At 43.9% G+C, this 19,432-nt stretch overlaps 1 protein-coding gene across 2 annotated transcripts in view; it reads left to right on the plus strand.

Annotated features, from left to right (window-relative positions):
* Window positions 1-19,432, plus strand: part of LOC123997633 (rab GTPase-activating protein 1-like) — a 146,725-nt gene that overhangs the window by 22,979 nt on the left and 104,314 nt on the right. For both annotated transcript variants that reach the window (XM_046302070.1, XM_046302079.1), the window contains 4 exons: window positions 1,799-1,965; window positions 6,815-6,923; window positions 17,549-17,642; window positions 17,968-18,118. In XM_046302070.1, coding sequence (XP_046158026.1) covers window positions 1,799-1,965; window positions 6,815-6,923; window positions 17,549-17,642; window positions 17,968-18,118 — 521 coding nt within the window. The remainder of the gene's footprint in view (window positions 1-1,798; window positions 1,966-6,814; window positions 6,924-17,548; window positions 17,643-17,967; window positions 18,119-19,432) is intronic.

Here is a 19,432-nt window from a genome sequence, read left to right on the forward strand (position 1 = left end):
AGAGTCCAGGTAGTTCCATATGTTTTCCATTTCCCAATGATGGAGACCACAGTGCTCTTAAACTTTCAGACCCCAGGAATAGTAGCTGCTGTCTAGGCATGGGGATCCATAATAAATACAAACACTCTAGGAATTGTTTTCTACCCTTCCCCAGATATACCTCATCACAATTCTATATCGGAGATCTACAGACAGTTCATTGGACTTCATGGTATAGGTTCTGCTCTGACATGCACTGTCAACTGTGGGACCTTATATAGACAGGTGTTTGTCTTTCTAAATCATGTCCAAACAATTGATGGACTCCAAGTTTTCGTGACAGCTCAAGGATCAAAGGAAATTGGATGAGCCTGAGCTCAATTTGGAGTGTCATAGTATTTGTGTGTGTGAGAGAAAAAAAATCTATTTAATCCATTTTGAATTCAGGCTGTAACAGCACAATGTGAAATAAGTCAAGGGGTATGAATAGTTTCTGACTGTATATCAAACAAATTAGAGTTGCTTACTCGGAAGTCAGGAGAGTTTGACTTGAACCTAAATGGCAGCTTGTCAAAGCAACCCGTCTCAGGGGAGTTGGGTAGTCTAAAATACAAAGCCATACTTCTTCCTCAAAGAAAACAGACAATATATAATAATGTTTCCACATGGGGAGAAGCTGCTGATGAAACTGGCAGAACATGCATGTAAACATTGGGTATTGTTTTACATCAGGATTGGTCGGTGCTGGAGAAGAGCAGCTCACCTATAAATAATATATTTTTTTTACAGTAGCTAATAGTTGTTTTTTTATTGTATTTGAAGCTGTAGGCGCTGGCACACTGCCTACAAAACATGAACATATTTTTTTTATTTGTACTAAATAGCCTGTAGACACAAGGCTTTGACTCTACACTATCTAGCGAAGAACCATCCCTTTAAACCACGCAGCTTACTTCATGTCAAAACTGGGAGAGACTAGACTTCTAAAAACAACAGCCCTAGCGATCTTAGCTAAACAAATCCTTGTTCTTTGTCTTCGATTCGGCCCACAGGGAAAGTAGTCTTATGGTATCTGAAGCTTGAAGGGATGCCGTTTCCGAAAACATCTTTCTAAAGCAATATTTTATCCTTGACTTTATCCTAATTGGAATACACTTGTAGGCCATTCTTTACAAGGCAGTTTCTTTTGGTTCATTACAATAATAAAACCTTCTCACTGTGAGGTTTCCCCCCATCTTTTACACCTCAGCGTTTTGCTATCTGTTCTATGTTTACTTCTCTTGCAATTGTTTGTTGGAAAATCTGTTACCCCAGACGTCACTTTTTGCTATAGGACAGATTAGATTTATGCTGTTTTTCATCACAATGTATAATTTGGAATGCAGTTTCCTTAGATTCTAAATAATTCATAGATATTCAAAGAGTTTGTTGTTCTTGGTTGTAGTAATATGATTTCAATTCTGCATTTATCAATAGTCTATCTTCCTATGGGAATGGTGAGCGAGGTAGTATAGTTAGTGGCTGCTGTGGGATCCAAGATTTCTCTTAGTAAATCATGGTGGTGTACCTAATTTAAAACAGCAGGTGATAAATGTTTTCTTCCCTCTAAACACACAATTAAAGCAAGTTAATACCTTTTTCCACTTCATCCACTTCATTGTCATCCTGCAATGCCCACTTTGACTAGGGCAGGTAGCCTACATGGTACTTGTTTAAATTCTAGAGCCACTGTTGGCACTACAGAGCTCTGATTTAACCCCCCCCACCACCCCTAGCCCTCCAATGTGTGACCTTGACCTTTGTGGTGGTCTCTCTCCAGACAAGCAGGTGTACATGACTGTGGCCGTGGACCTGGTGGTGACTGAGGTGTTGGAGCCAGTGCGCTTCCTGCTGGAGACACTGGTGCGCGTCTACCCGGCCAACGAGCGCTTCTGGTACTTCAGCCGCAAGGCCTTCAGCGAGACCTTCTACCTCAAACTCAAACAGGTACCGGGGCACTTAGTAGACCTTGATAGCACAACCTCAGAGTCGTATTCATTACATACCTTTCTCATCAGGATGTTTTTCAGCCAACGTTTTGTCACTTATTCTTTTTATCTGAAAGGTATTGCCGGCAACAAAGCCTGTGCTTTTATTTCCGCCAACCGACATAGTCATGATTTGCGGTAATGTATTTAATAGTCCCACCAACCCCTCAGTATAAACGTTGCCTTTCATTTTGCCGTCTTTGGCACGCATTAAATCATCAACATACTGTTGTCCAACATCACACTTTTTATTTTCATTCACAAATCTTCACAAAAATGCTTTATATATTTATTTTTACACACACACGCAAATATATATATATATATATATTTTTTTCCCTCTTGACCTTGACAGGTAAATATTTATGTTTGGCTAATGAACGATAGATTATTATGGCAAAATAAATGATGGCGTTTGAAAGAAGAGAGAGCGCATCACGGTGTTGTGATCGCATCCAACCAAAAAGCTACTTTGTGAAGTCATCCTGCAGTGGTTCAGCCAGGTCCAGGTTTTTACATGTTTTGTTGTTTGTTTACATGATTGGAAATAGATTTATGCCTTTTCAGCAATAAAAAAAATTAGGATGGGGGCTTTGTTTAAAAAAAATATATATTTTTTGTTATATGGCAGTGGTTCCACGTGTTTGTGACACTGAGGTTGGACTGATCAGCACAGGGGAATGTAGGCTAAGTGTGTCTCTTGTCTGTTTAATGAACAACATAAGAACTATTAATTTAATTTGCATGGCACAACAATGGGCTACAAAGACCAGTAACATAATAAAACAAAAAATATGCTTTTCTATTCTTTTGAAAATAAATGTTGTTAGCCTTATGTTTCCTAGGACCTGCATAAACCAATTAATTTATTAATTTTAGTGATGTAACGATAAACATTGGTCCCCGGTTCAAATGTTTAAGATACGAGTTCATCGGTCCGTAGGAAACCAAATCGTTCCAAGTGTAGCGTGAATCTGTCAGACAATCGATCCAAACGTTACGAAAATACCTCTAATCCTTTCACTGCATTTATGCATCATTGATCTTCAAGTCGGATAACAATTGTGTGCACAGTGCGTAGCTGCTCGCGCCACCTTCAGCATTCAGTTGCTTGTAAAATGGCTTTCGTAATGTCAAGTCACAGGCTCTATTAGTTGGGTGACTAGCCAGGCAATTTGCTGGGTCATTGTTACCAAATGCACTGTAGAAAATTGTGTTTTACCAGCAGAGTTCTGTAGGCTACCAGAGTGGACCCCACTCGCATCTTTCTGATCGCACATCTAACTGTAGATTGGGGCTTTTTGATTGCCAGGTTAACCATGAATAGTTGTGCTAGTTTTGCTTTAAACAGTCAGTGCATTTGCAAACATTGTAAAGGTGTGATTTAATATCAAGGACAGCAATCATTTTTTTGCGAGCTGTACTGTCCGGTGCAGTATTGGCGCGGAGGAAGAGCAGCTCTTGTGAAGTTACAAACACTCAAAGCCATTTGCTTTTGAGACTGGGGTGAAATCAAAAGCTGTGTTATATTATATGGCTATGTCATAGTTAATTTCTAAAGATCCATATTGATGTGTTAATTGCTCAACATTTCTCATCTGCTAAAATGACAAGTTAACAAAAGGCAGAATTGACCCCCCCCCCCCCTAATTGTGTGGTAGATGATCAGTTCATGTTCCCCATCACACACACGTTTGTTATACATTTTTTGGTCCTCACAAGGAGAGTAAAGCAAGTTAAATTCTGACATTTCACTGGGCCCCACAAGGAAAAATGCTTTTTTAGAATTAGGTTTAGGGTTATGGTTAGAATTAGAATTCAAAATATGATTTTGAATGGGAATACATTTACATTACATTTAAGTCATTTAGCAGACGCTCTTATCCGGAATACATTTTTTTGGTGCCCACAAGGATAGTATTCTCTTCCAAATTGTATTTTCCCTAAACCTAACCCTTAAGTCTTAAAAAGCCTTTATCCTTGTGGGGTCCAGTGACATGTTGGAATTGAACTTGCTTTACTCTCCTTGTGAGGACTTCTGGTCCCCACAAGGGGAGAGAAATCATAGTCAGTTCAGTCAGTTCAGTCAGACAGTTCAGACCAGACAGACAGTTCAGACAGACAGTTCAGACCAGACAGACAGTTCAGACCAGACAGACAGTTCAGACCAGACAGACAGTTCAGACCAGACAGACAGTTCAGACCAGACAGACAGTTCAGACCAGACAGACAGTTCAGACCAGACAGACAGTTCAGACCAGACAGACAGTTCAGACCAGACAGACAGTTCAGACAGACAGACAGTTCAGACAGACAGACAGTTCACAGTTCAGACAGACAGTTCAGACAGTTCAGACAGACAGTTCAGACAGTTCAGACAGACAGACAGACAGTTCAGACAGACAGACAGACAGTTCAGACAGACAGACAGACAGACAGTTCAGACAGTTCAGACAGACAGACAGTTCAGACAGACAGACAGTTTAGACAGACAGACAGACAGACGGTTCAGGGGAGAGAAATCATAGTCAGTTCAGACAGTTCAGACAGACAGACAGTTCGGACAGTTCGGACAGTTCAGACAGACAGTTCAGACAGTTCAGACAGTTCAGACAGTTCGGACAGTTCGGACAGTTCGGACAGTTCAGACAGTTCAGACAGTTCAGACAGTTCAGACAGTTCAGACAGTTCAGACAGTTCAGACAGACGAATTTGTTCATCCAAAAAATGTCATTGAAACGATTTGGTTCGATGCAAACAAAAAAATATTGTTCCTGTATTGTATCTACAGGAGATGCACATCGTATCATGCATGGAAGGAGAGATGCACATCCCTAATTCTAGCCAACTCCTATAATTACCAGAACATATCTGACAACACTTTAAGGAGCCAACTTTTTATTCACCATAACAGGAAAATACAAGGTCATTATTTATAAATGATTTACAAGTAGGCTACGGCAAGCAGCTAAATTACTGTTGGGAACGTGAAGAAATTAAAGCAGTGGAAAGGAGGAATTTAGAACATGCAGCTGTCAGGTCACCATGACAATGAGCATAACAACAGGGTCAAATTTGAATGTCTTTAGCTCCTTCTCGGCAAACGCAATGGCTATAATAAAAGGCAAATGCCTACAAGAAGATGAAATATTGTTCTGTTTTGAAAGAGCACACCTAATGTTTTAACCAACCTTCTCTTATTGTTCTAGTAGTCCTCCCTGTTTTGCCCCACTGGCTTCCATTTCCTTTCTAGTGAATACGACAAGGGAAAATACAAGAGGGCTGTTGTGTGTTCTGCTTACTGGTACTACAAATTTCAACTCTAAAAGATGAAAAGCAATACCAGGACTAAAGCTTACCTTGCACGAAGGTGGAGGTATCGGTCGTATTGTTTTCTTCTGGTAGTCCTCCATGTTAAGTGAGAAATAGATGACCCTGCACAGGCTCAGGAAACAAAGCCACTTATAACTATCAAGATATCCCTCTATTATCTAATCCGATGCAACAGAGCCTGTTGGGTACACGCGTACAACCACACCCAATGTACGTGACCCATGCCCCTCCTCTGAAATGCATGAGGGCGACAACTCATTCAATTGCCAGCCAAGCACACAAGTGCATCCCCATCCAAGCCAGAGTTGGAAACACAAACTCGTTGCCTGTTTGTTTGAAAGGCAGATATCCTCTCCACTCTGCTTCCGGGGAGCAGGTGAGGCAGCAAACTGAGGCTTTGGGTCCGTCCCAAATGGCAACCTATTCCCGCTGTAGTGCACTGCTTAGGGTGCGTTTCAGAAGTAGCCTTTGTATCATTGGGTGCCCTAATACGAGGAAGCCTGTCATTATCTGGCTGTAGTAATTAGGACCCTGGCTGATTGCCTCTCTCTCTAGTTATCTAATCAGCAGGCAGGAAAGAATGCCGGCAGCTGTAGTTGGAAGCTAATTAAAAGAGAACCATTGTAGTGTGTGCACTAGATTCTAATCCCAGCCACTAGCTACGTATATGATTTAATTTGTTCCGCGGACCTCTCATTTACGGCGGAATAACAGTCACTGTTGTCGCACTCTCAACATATTTCACAAGGAAATAAAAAGGGTTTGAGGTGTTGGTGGAGGGTCCTTCACTAGGGTATTATTGCAAACATTGCTTATTGTGACATCCTTATCTCTACTGTCTAAACCTTAGTCATTACGGCAATATTATAATTTACTATGTATGACTGTTGATAGCGATTAGAAAACTATGCATTGCCTATAAATGTCTTGGATGTACAGTATAGTCTTCAATTTGTGTCCTTGCACTTAGTGTTAGTTTAAATCCACTTCTCACCATGAGTGCTGAGCCCATATGACCCCAGTATCAACAACAGTGATACAAAACCATCAATGTGTGCAATGTGACAAAGCCCAACTTAAGAAGTGACCTGCGTAGGTGAGTGAGCACAGTCTCTCTGTGCTCTGATTGCACAGTCTCCCTGTGAACCCTATTGCCAGACAGTCTGGTCAAAAGGCCGCTGGTGGGATCCTTGGCTCTCCACTGCCGCTCTATTTAATTTCCTCCTGTACTTGTAATTATATTTTCAGCGCGCTCCCCTCGGGCAGTGGCAAAGGTGATGCTAACTTTAGAAGGTGTTTTTTCAGACTGAGGCACTCTGAAACATATTGAGGATGTCTAAAGAGACTTTCCAACAGCTCTGTTACAAAATCAGATTTTTTTTTGCATGTAGAATTGACTTGTCAGTGCTGTTGCAGTTATCCATAACACTTGATGTGTTAACAGATTAACCCCCCCACTGTGTGTGTGTGTGTAGGGTGGTGAGAAGGATGGCCAGGCTGATTCCATGTTGGAGGTAGTGAGCCTGCAGAAGGAGACTGAGAGGAACAACTTGGGCCACGTTGAGGAAGAGGAGCCTGAGGAAGGTATGGAGCTCTTTCTGTCTTTCCCTATCTCTCACCTGTCTCTCCCTCCCCGTCTGTCTTTCCCTCTCTCTTCCCATCACCCTCCCTGTCTCTTTCCCTCTCTCCCTCTATCCAGCCCCCTTTCTCTCACTCTTTCTATTTCATTCCATCTCTCTCCCGCCTCTTTTGGTCTCCATATAAGTCTCTGTTCCCCCTGAAGACTTAGTAAGGGTGTGTTGTTGGGGTGCTAGTGTTGACATGTTGGCTGGCCTTTCCCTAACCTCTCCAAGGTCACCATGAGAACGTACACACCTCTCCAGGCAAAATGACATGGCACATTGAATTCCATCCTCCTCATTGACACAGACAACATTTCATGACCAAATATTTCTTGGTTGAAAAATGCACTCCTTCCCCCATAATTTACAAGAAAAACGACCTGCGTCTTGGAGCTTACTTAGATGTACAAGGCGAGAGAGGAAAAGAAAACAGATTGCTTTTACACAAACCGCTTGTTGGAGGAGAGCATTTGTTTTATTGATATATTTCGGGCAATCGTTTCTCCTCGCTGGCGGGAACACCTCATCCAGATGAGATCTGTCCAGATAATTGAACATTATCAACATGTTGGCTCACGTTGCATTTTCTTGAGGCTCGCCCCCCTCCTCACATGTGGCGGCCATGAATCAACTATGAAGTTTAATTTAGTTTGGGTGTGTGTGAGCTGTCATGAGGGTGAGGCGATGGCACGGGTGTACTAGTGTTACAAGGTATACTGAAACTCCTGTACTTTTTCAACACTAGAACATAAACAAAATCTAGTACCAACCTGTTTTTCTTTCGGTACTTCTGTCAAATGCGTCTCATGGATCAAGTCTGTATCAGCGCAGCTGATGTCCCCCTTATAGCACAAGCGTACGTGCCTGCCCCTCTTAGCCAGCACTGGGAGTCTGGGCTGCATCATGTTAGCTCCCCATTCATGCTACATGGACAGGGCCAACCAGGCAGGATATAACTCCATCCACTTTGCCAAAACACAGCCACCAAACCACTAGAAGGATATCAACAGACCACCAACTTACTACCCTGAGACAAGGCTATAGTCCATGAAGATCACCTCCACGGCACGAGCCCGAGGGGGTGCAAAACCGGACAGTAAGGTCACGGTATGGAAGCACTAACTGAAGAGCACTAGTAAGCCAGTGACTCAGTCCCTGCAATAGGGTCAGAGGCAAAGAATCCCAGTGGAGAGAGGGGAGCCGACCAGGCAGAGACAGCAAGGGCGGTTCGTTGCTCCAGTGCCTTTCCGTTCACCTTCACACCCCTGAGCCAGACTACACTCAATCATAGGACCTACTGAAGAGATGAGTCTTCAATGAGTACTTAAAGGTCGAGACTGAGTCTGTCTCTCACATGGATAGGCAGACCATTCCATAAAAATGGAGCTCTATAGAAGAAAGCCTTGCTTCCAGTGGTTTGCTTAGAACTTCTAGGGACAGTAAGGAGGCCTGCATTTTGTGACCGTAGCGTCCAGTAGGTATGTACGGCAGGACCAAATTGGAGAGATGGGAAGGAGCAAGCCCATGTAGTGCTTTGTAGGTTAGCAGTAAAACCTTGAAATGAGCCCTTGCCTTAATAGGGCGCCAGTGTAGAGAGGCTAGCACTGGAGTAATATTACACATTTTTAGGTTATAGTTGGGATTCTATCAGCCATGTTTAGCACTAACTGAAGTTTATTTAGTGCTTTAACCGGGTAGCTGGAGAGTAGAGCATTGCAAGTAGTCTAATCAGAAGGAGAAGGATTTAGCAGGAGACAGAAGGATTTAGCAGGAGGGAGAGATGATAGGATAGAAGGAGAGAGAGTAGTGGGAGAGTGAAGATGAAGGCGCATTACCATCTGGGTAGTGACTGTCTGGGTAAGGGCTGATTGGTTAGGGCTAGAGGAGAGGGAGACAAAGGAAACAAAGTAGTGATCAGAGACCTGGAGGGGGGTTGCCTTGAGGTTAGTAGGCAACATCCTCTAGTAAGGATGAGGTCAAGCGTATTGCCTGCCATGTGAGTTGGAGGGGGTTCTCATGTGTATTCTTGAATCAAATTGGGAAAAAGTGTGACCTGTGTCCAAAACATTGGAGTCTTGTCCAGTCATTCAACGAGTTGGCCTTTGCCACGTTTGGTCCAGTCATTCAATGAGTTGGCCTTTGCCACGTTTGGTCCAGTCATTCAATGAGTTGGCCTTTGCCACGTTTGGTCCAGTCATTCAATGAGTTGGCCTTTGCCACGTTTGGTCCAGTCATTCAATGAGTTGGCCTTTGCCACGTTTGGTCCAGTCATTCAATGAGTTGGCCTTTGCCACGTTTGGTCCAGTCATTCAACGAGTTGGCCTTTGCCACATTTGCTCCGTTATCATTATGCACACTTGCTGGTCCTCATTCAGGCCCAAGGCGGTTAAAGGAGCCTATGATGTTTACAAGCACAGCTCTTTCAGTTGAAACTACTCAATAAAGTGTACTTTCTAACGAATGTAGGGCTCAGTTGTTCTCCTAGACCCAAGGTCTTATGTAGTTGTGTAATAATCAACGTGTGAGCTCATTCAATTACTCCATTAATTTTGTTATACTGTGTTGGGATGGTGACAAGGGAAAATATGTGTGAGATGGAATCTTTTATCTCCTGTCCCGCTTGTTTATCTTCTTGAAGCAGTCTTTGCTGACAGTGTATATAGGAGTCATGTTTTTGTAATATTAGTTTTACTTTTTTGTTGTTAACAAACTAAAACATACAGTACCATTCAAAAGTTTGGGCACCTACTCATTCCAGGGAATTTCTTTTCACTATATTCTACATTGTATAATAATGGTGAAGACCAACTATGAAATAACACAATGTAGTAACCAAAAAAGTGTTAATCATATCAAAATATATTTTAGATTCTTCCTAGTAGCCACCCTTTGCCTTGATGATAGCTTTGCACACTTAGCATTCTCTCAACCAACTTCATGAGGAATGCATTTCCAGCTGTCTTGAAGGAGTTCTCACATATACTGAGCACTTGTTGGCTGCGTTTCCTTCACTCTGCGGTCCAACTCATCCCAAACAATCTCAATTGGGTTGAGGTCAGGTGATTATGGAGGCCAGGTCATCTGATGCAGTACTCCATCACTCTCCTTCTTGGTCAAATAGGCCTTACACAGCCTGGAGGTGTGTTTTGGGTCATTGTCCTGTTGAAAAACAAATGATAGTCACACTAAGCGCAAACCAGATTCGATGGCGTATCGCTGCAGAATGTTGTGGTAGCCATGCATGTTAAGTGTGCCTTGAATTCTAAATAAATCACCAAGTGTCACCAGCAAAACACCCCCACACCATCACACCTCCTCCTCCATGCTTCACGATGGGAACTGTGATTTGGACTCATCAGAGCAAAGGACAGATTTCTACCGGTCTAATGTCCATTGCCCGTGTTTCATGGCCCAAACACGTATCTTCTTCTTGTTGGTGTCTGGGCTCCCGAGTGGCACAGCGGTCTAAGGCACTGCATCTCAGTGCAAGAGGCGTCACTACAGTCCCTGGTTCGAATCCAGGGCTGTATCACATCCGGCTGTGATTGGAAGTCCCATAAGACGGCACACAATTGGCCCAGCGTCGTCTGGGTTTGTAAATAAGAATTTGTTCTTTACTGACTTGCCTGGTTCAATAAATCAGGCCTTCAACCATGAAGGCCTGATTCACACAGTCTCCTCTGAACAGTAGATGTTGATGTGTCTGTTAGTGAAGCATTTATTTGGGCTGCAATTTATGAGGCTGGTAACTCTAATGAAGTTATCCTCTGCAGCAGAGGTAACTCTGGGTCTTCAGTTCCTGTGGCGGTCCTCATGAGAGCCAGTTTCATCATATCGCTTGATGGTTTTTACGACTGCACTTGAAGAGTTCTTGAAATGTTCCGGATTGCCTGACCTTCATGTCTTAAAGTAATGATTGACTGTCGTTTCTCGTTCCTTATTTGAGCTCTTCTTGCCATAATATGGACTTGGTCTTTACCAAATAGAACTTTCTTCTGTATACCACCTCTAAATTGTCACAACACAACTGATTGGCTCAAATGCGTTAAAAAGGAAAGGGACTATTTTAACAAGACACACCTGTTAATTAAAATGTATTCCAGGTGACTACCTCATGAAGCTGGTTGAGAAAATGCCAAGAGTGTGTAAAGCTGTCATCAGGGCAAAGGGTGGCTACTTTGAAGAATTTCAAAAATCTAAATATATTCTATATAGCACTTCTTTTAATTTCTACATGATTCCAAATGTGTTATTTCATAGTTTTGATGTCTTCATTATTATTCAGCAATGTAGAAAATAGTGAAAATAAAGAAAAACCCTTGAATGAGTAGGTGTCCAAACTTTTGACTGGTACTGTACATGGACATCAATAGATGTCATTAATGTTTGTGGAAATGTATGTAAATTTCATCTCTCCTCACCAGCACCTAACTGTTCGCTCTAAGTGGGGATGGTTGTGATAGGCCAGCATGTACATACCATGCACAGATTGAGAGCCCGCTTCTGATTGGTCAGCATCCTCTGTGCATATAGAGAGTGAATGAACGGAGTGTGCTCATCTTATTGGAGGTATCAAAGAAGTGTCAGTGTCCTCTTTCGATAAGGACATTGAACATGTCAATATCGCAATTTCGATCTGAATTTGATGAATCGTGCAGCCCTAGTGTGTGTGTGGGTGTGTGTGATAGGGCTGTGACGGTCATGGAATTTTGGAATAACGGTTATTGGTCAGCCAAATTACCATGTGCAGCGTTATAAGTGTTTGAATAGCAGCAACAACAACAAAAAGATGCACATTTTCTCCTCCTGCTCCTGGCTGCATGTGCTGAGCGATTTACTGACATTTCAGGGTTTTTTCACTTATTAAACAACTAATTGACTGACATTGGCTCAATTACTTAAATTACAAGGAGTACATTTTTTTTGTTTTTGTGAGCCCAACCTTTCTATAGTGAAATCATTCAAGAGAAATCATGTCAAGAACTATGCTGTGCTGAAGGGAGTTGTGGTTTTCATTAATCAAATATTCAACCTCGTTCAGCGCAAGAACATGGTAATTAACTACAATCACTGTAATCCATTGCGGCAGTTTTTCCCCCCGGCTTGGACCGAGATGAAGGATGCATTTTTCTGCCTGTTATGTTAGGTTAGACACACACACACACACACACACACACACACACACCACATAGAATGGATGACTTCGGAATGTACACAACGTTGAGAGGGAAAGAGACTGTTTGTGAAAGTGTGCCTTACCTTTGAAGACCTAGTAAAATGATTTTGTCAGACAGCTTTGCAGCTAACCTAGCTAAATACAGTACAGTATGGGGGGCACAGAGAACGTCTGTCTGCTACTGCGCTACCTGAGATCAGATTAATGAAAAATAATTGTCATCAAATAGAAACTATGTAATATACACAACTGAAATATTTTATTTCAAAGTAATTTCCTATTGATGTCTAGGATTCCCAATGTGGACCTGACAGAGATAATGGGATGTTTTCATGTTTTTGTTAACAATTTTTGGCTTTGGACGAGGTTGGAGGATGAGGCAGGGCTGGAGCTGAGACTGCGATGTCCAGAGGCTTTGGATGGGTTCTGGAGGGCTCAGTGGTTTCACTGGAGCGCAATCCAATCTGGTTAAGTGAGGTTGGCTCTTTGGTGTCACCAGCCCTCACTGCTGCTGTGGCATAAGACCACCTGGTTTTCACCTCACCCTTTCCCTGGCTCTCCCTCCCTGGCTTGACTCAATACCCCACAGCTTTGGAACACCCTGTCTGCCTCCCATCCACCAACCCTGCCTGTCTGCCTCCCATCCACCAACCCTGCCTGTCTGCCTCCCACCCACCCTGCCTGTCTGCCTCCCACCCACCCTGCCTGTCTGCCTCCCACCCACCCTGCCTGTCTGCCTCCCACCCACCCTGCCTGCTTAACACCAGTCTCTCTGCCTCCCACCCACCCTGCCTGCCCCTGGTTTACTTACTGAAAAGGATTTTCAGTTTTCTAATTTTCACCATCCTATTGTTGGGAATATTGGTTCATATGGATGGTTGTAATGGTTGTAATAGGATGCAAATAGATGGGAGGTAAGAAACCCAAGGGTTTTACATGGTGAAAATGGAGAACACCAAATGCATTCTCAGATGTCTTTCGAGGGATTTAAATACTAATCAAAGGAAACAAATAACCTCTTATAGGCTCCTTTCTTATAAGCCTGGGACCTCACAATACGATATCACAATACTTAGGTGCCGATGTGAGCTATATTGTGATTCTCACGATTCTATACATGTTGTGATTTTATTGCGTTTCAATGTTCCAAACATTGCTCACCGTACAGTGCATTCGGAAAGTTTTCAGACCCCTTGTTTTTTTCACATTGTTAGGTTACAGCCTTATTTTAAAATGGATTAAAAAATCCTCATCCATCTACACACAATTGCCCGTAATGTTCCATCTTGGTTTCATCAGACCAGATCATCTTGTTTCTAATGGTCTTAGAGTGCCTTTTGGCAAACTCCAAGTGGGCTGTCATGTGCCTTTTTACTGGGGAGTGGCTTCCGTCTGGCCACTACCATAAAGGCCTGATTTAGTGGAGTGCTGCAGAGATGGGAGAACCTTTCAGAAATACAACCATCTCCACATAAGAACTCTGGAGCTCTGTCAGAGTGACCATAGGGTTCTTGGTCACCTCCCTTCTCCCCCGATTGCTGAGTTTACCCAGGCGGCCAGCTCTAGGAAGAGTCTTGGTAGTTCCAAACTTCTTCCATTTCAAGATCAATGGCCACTGTGTTTTTGGGGACCTTCAATGCTGCAGAAATGTTTTGGTACCCTTCCCCAGATCTGTGCCTCGACACAATCCTGTCATGGAGCTCTACAGACAATTCCTTTGATCTCATGACTTGGTTTTTGCTCTGACATGCACTGTTAACTGTGGGACCTTTATATAGGTGCCTTTCCAAATCATGCCCAATTGTGTTTACCACAGGTGGACTCCAAGTTGTAGAAACATCTCAAGGATGATCAATGGAAACAGGATCCACGTGAGCTCAATTTCGAGTTTCATAGCAAAGGGTCTGAATACTTATGTAAATACGTTTTTAAACATTTGTAATAAATATGCAAACATTTCAAATCTGTTTTGGCTTTGTTATTATGGTGTGTGTGGATTGAGGGGGGAAGGAACAATTTCATAATAAGGCTGTAACGTAACAAGATGTGGAAAAAGTAAAGGGATCTGAATACTTTCCAAATGCACTGTATGTCTTCTGCAGAGGGACAAGAGGGATCTATGAGAGAACTATTTTAGATCAGTCATGGAAATCAAAGTGCTGAAGAAAAATTAGCTCATTTAAAAAGCTAGAGAAGAAGCTTTGAAGGAGAAATACTGGAGTTTTGGTACAGGTACAGTCATCTACTGCAAAAATAGTATTGCGATATTGTCAAAGCGATACGACCATATTTTCTAAGATAATATCCTGATTTGATGTAACTATCGCTTAAAAATTTATTTTTTTTTGCATTGTCAGTACTTTGACAAATTAGCTGTAAGAACACTATGTACACATCAAACACCTTTTACCCCAAGAAGGCTTACGCATGTGGGCAATACACGTTTTAAGATAGAACACATATATATTTTTAACGATAAATATGGGTGACTGGGCCTTTTTGGAATGAGGGCAAAACAATGGAAAAACATCACCATTTGGACTCCAAAGGTGTCCTAAACGTGCATGGCAATGATCCAACACTGTAAACAGCGGTGGCTTTTCTCGATTCCCACAAGCACAGCTCTTCCGACACGGCACTTTTCCGTGACCACACATGCTGATTCTTACTCGATGGGTTCTTGATAGCAAGAGGGTGGAATGCTCTTTGAACAACTTTTTTGTTGTTGTTAGCAAGCCTTGTTGACCAGGGAGACTTAAGTACAGTAAGTACATTTATAGTGTATCGTTAGTTGACTACAGCTTGCCGATCTAAACGGAATCCGAATGGTTCTGGTGTAGGCAGCTTAGCGGATAAGCGCTTTGGGCCAGTAACTTAAGGATCGCTAGTTCGAAGCCCCAAGCCGAAATCCCCAAAATCTCTCTGGAGTCACTCTGGAGAAGGGCATCTGCTAAATTACTAAATGTAAAGATTCTGCTGTAACGAGTGCTACCATTCGAACTGTAGAAATAATAGTAGTCCTTTTGGAGTGAAAAGTCCACCCACACCTGTGTTTTGTTGTCACCTCCTTGGAGGTAGAGAGGCAGTCTCCAAGGCCGGCACTGTTTTCAAAAAGCCTTGCCAGGGAGGAGAAGCCATTCACAGTACATTCACAGGCATTTCTAAAGGCTCCACTGCATTCCAGCTGTCAGTGGAGGCGGCGTGAAAAGAAAGCCTTTCAGGGCTTTCTAGCTGGAGGTCAGCTGTAGACGGGACTGAATGCTTTCCCACTGTGTGAGGATGCTTCTGCCTGCCTGCACTTTTCTCCCAAGTCGCAAGTGCACATGCCTTTTCTTGTTTTGGTAAATTGTAATGCGCAGCAATGTGACCTGGAATGTCAACATTTTCTCTTGTGTTGTCAGCCCACTGTAATTTATATTTTTGGTGTATAAAATGAAAAATCTTTTGTGTGTGTATGCACACATTTCAATGCATTCACACAGCAAACATTCAAGAGCATGCATTCTCATTACACTATTGAATAGGTGGTACCACAGCTCAAACTCTCTGCTTATAAAAAAAATCCTCAGCAATCTACACACAATACCCCATTATTTCAAAGCTAAAACAGGTTTTTAGAGCTTTTTTTTTAAAATTCTCCAAAGGTCTTACAAATAATAAGACATATCTTATTTACAGGTGTTCACACCTTTTGCTATGAGACTTGAAATTGAGCTCAGGTGCATCCTGTTTCTATTGATCATCTTTGATGTTTCTACAACTTGATTGGAATCCACTTGTGTTAAATTCAATTGATTGGTCAGGATTTGGAAAGGCACACACCTCTCTATATAAGGTCCCACAGTTGACCATGTCAGAGCAAAAACCAAGCCATGAGGTCGAAGGAATTGCTCCGAGACAGGATTGTGTCGAGGCACAGATCTGGGGAAGGGTACCAAAACATTTCTGCAGCTTTGAAGGTCCCCAAGAACACAGTGGCCTCCATCATTCTTAAATGGAAGAAATTTGGAACCACCAAGACTCTTCCTAGAGCTGGCCGCCTGGGTAAACTGCGCAATCGGGGGAGAAGGGCCTTGGTCAAGAAGGTGACCAAGAACCTGATGATCACTCTGACAGAGCTCCAGAGTTCCTCTGTGTATATGGGAGAACCTTCCAGAAAGACAACCATCTCTGCAGCGCAATCAAACCTTTATGGTAGCATGGCCAGACGGAAGCCACTCCTCAGTAAAAGGCACATGACAGCCCACTTGGGCAAAAGGCCCCTAAAGACTCTGGCCATGAGAAACAAGATTTTCTGGTCTGATGAAACCAAGATGGAACTCCTTGGCCTGAATTCCAAGCGGCACGTCTGGAGGAAACCTGGCACCATCCCTACGGTGAAGCGTGGTGGTTGTGGTGGCAGCATTATGTTTTGGGGATGTTTTTCAGCGGCAGGGACTGATCTAACATCTCTGAAGAGACCTGAAAATAGCTGTGCAGCGACACTCCACATCCAACCTGACAGAGCTTGAGAGGATCTGCAGAGAAGAATGGGAGAAACTCCCCAAATACAGGTGTGCCAAGCTTGTATCATCATACCCAAGAAGACTCGAGGCTGTAATCATTGCCAAAGGTGCTTTAACAAAGTACTGACTAAAGGGTCTGAATACTTATGGAAATGTGATATTTCAGTTTTTTATTAGCAGAAATTTCTTAACCCGTTTTTGCTTTGTCATTTTTGGGTATTGTGTGTAGATTGATGGGGTGGGGGACTATTTTAATACATTTTATAATAAGGCTGTAACCTAACAACAAAATGTGGAAAAGTCAAGGGGTCTGAATGCTTTCCGTATGCACTGTGGAGGTCCTGGTTTGGAGGGAGCTTGCCTCTGGTGTTCTACTGGGCTGTCCGCGCCATGCAATTGAGGGCTGTGCTGTTGTCATGCAATTGAGAGCTGTGCTGTGATGCAGCCAGTCAAGATGCTCTCAGTGGTGCAACTGTATAACTTTTTTGAGGATTTGAGGGCGCATGCCAAACAATGAGAAGAGATGCTACATGTGTGAGTGGACCAGTTTTAAGTCCTTATTGATTTGGTCACCAAGGAACTTGAAGCTCGTGTGTGTGTGTGTGTGTGTGTGTGTGTGTGTGTGTGTGTGTGTGTGTGTGTGTGTGTGTGTGTGTGTGTGTGTGTGTGTTTAAAATGGGAACGGGTGTACTTCTCTCAGCTGTAAGTGGGAATCACAACTTGCCTGTCTCCTATTCTGTTATCCTTAATGTCTGAAGAAAGTGTGAAAACTACTAAAGAATATATATTTTTAATAATGGTCATGCTGTAAATTGCATCCAAATGCAATTTACGCTGGGATCCCATAATAGGCTAAATTCTTAGTCTTATCTCACCTCCCATTGGGCCTTGTCTTGTCTCCTGCAGATAGCGACAGTGAGATCTCCAGTGGGACCGGTGATGTGTCCAAGGATTGCCCTGAGAAGATCTTAGAGTCCTGGGGTGCAATCCTCAACAGATGGTAAGTGTGGCTGTCATGATAACCACCGTTAAGTAAATAACACCTTCAGTCATTGAATAAGGAAACAGATTCAATGTATTTGTCTGAAGTACCTCATTGTTCCTGCACTACACGAGGAGAATAATGAAATTGTTAGCATTACTTTCATATGGTCACTACATTGACCTTATTGTAATAAACATCCTCCATTCTAACTGTAATAAACATCCGCTTCAGGAGAGTAACATTAATAATGAATATCCATGCCTGTACTGTAGATGGCCTTACCCTGATGAGTTTGGCTGTTGTATGTCGAGTAGTTTCTTATCTCTCTCCTGTGTGTCAGGCACGGGAACTTGTCTGTGCGCCCTAAGGGCCTGACTGCGCTGGTGAAGCCTGGGGTCCCCGAGGCCCTCAGAGCTGAGGTCTGGCAGCTCCTCTCAGGCTGCCAGAGTGACCAGGCCCTGCTGGAGAAATATCGCATCCTCATCACCAAGGTAAGGAGGAGAGAAATACACACACACACACACACACACACACACACACACACACACACACACACACACACACACACACACACACACACACACACACACACACACACACACACACACACACAGACCACCAAGGTAAAGAGGGCATACGCACATCGCGCACATACACTCAGTTGCACCTCACTCAAACGCACCTGTCGCACCTCACTCAAACGCACCTCAGTCGCACCTCACTCAAACGCACCTCAGTCGCACCTCACTCAAACGCACCTCAGTCGCACCTCACTCAAACGCACCTCAGTCGCACCTCACTCAAACGCACCTCAGTCGCACCTCAGTCGCACCTCACTCAAACGCACCTCAGTCGCACCTCGCTCAAACGCACCTCAGTCGCACCTCGCTCAAACGCACCTCAGTCGCACCTCGCTCAAACGCACCTCAGTCGCACCTCGCTCAAACGCACCTCAGTCGCACCTCGCTCAAACGCACCTCAGTCGCACCTCGCTCAAACGCACCTCAGTCGCACCTCGCTCAAACGCACCTCAGTCGCACCTCGCTCAAACGCACCTCAGTCGCACCTCGCTCAAACGCACCTCAGTCGCACCTCGCTCAAACGCACCTCAGTCGCACCTCGCTCAAACGCACCTCAGTCGCACCTCGCTCAAACGCACCTCAGTCGCACCTCGCTCAAACGCACCTCAGTCGCACCTCGCTCAAACGCACCTCAGTCGCACCTCGCTCAAACGCACCTCAGTCGCACCTCGCTCAAACGCACCTCAGTCGCACCTCGCTCAAACGCACCTCAGTCGCACCTCACTCAAACGCACCTCAGTCGCACCTCACTCAAACGCACCTCAGTCGCACCTCACTCAAACGCACCTCAGTCGCACCTCACTCAAACGCACCTGTCGCACCTCACTCAAAAGCACCTGTCGCACTTCACTCAAACGCACCTCTGTCGCACTTCACTCAAACGCACCTCAGTCGCACCTCACTCAAACGCACCCCAGTCGCACCTCACTCAAACGCACCCCAGTCGCACCTCACTCAAACGCACCCCAGTCGCACCTCACTCAAACGCACCCCAGTCGCACCTCACTCAAACGCACCTGTCGCACCTCACTCAAACGCACCTGTCGCACTTCACTCAAACGCACCTCAGTCGCACCTCACTCAAACGCACCTCAGTCGCACCTCACTCAAACGCACTTCACACGCACGCAATCATTGATTCCTACCTGCATTTGTATGAACAAGTTTCACATTTCAACTCCATTCACTCAAGCTCGGTGAGTTTGTGAAATATCCTCAAAATGG

This window comes from Oncorhynchus gorbuscha, linkage group LG02 (genome assembly GCF_021184085.1).
Source record: "Oncorhynchus gorbuscha isolate QuinsamMale2020 ecotype Even-year linkage group LG02, OgorEven_v1.0, whole genome shotgun sequence".
Lineage (NCBI taxonomy): Eukaryota > Metazoa > Chordata > Actinopteri > Salmoniformes > Salmonidae > Oncorhynchus > Oncorhynchus gorbuscha.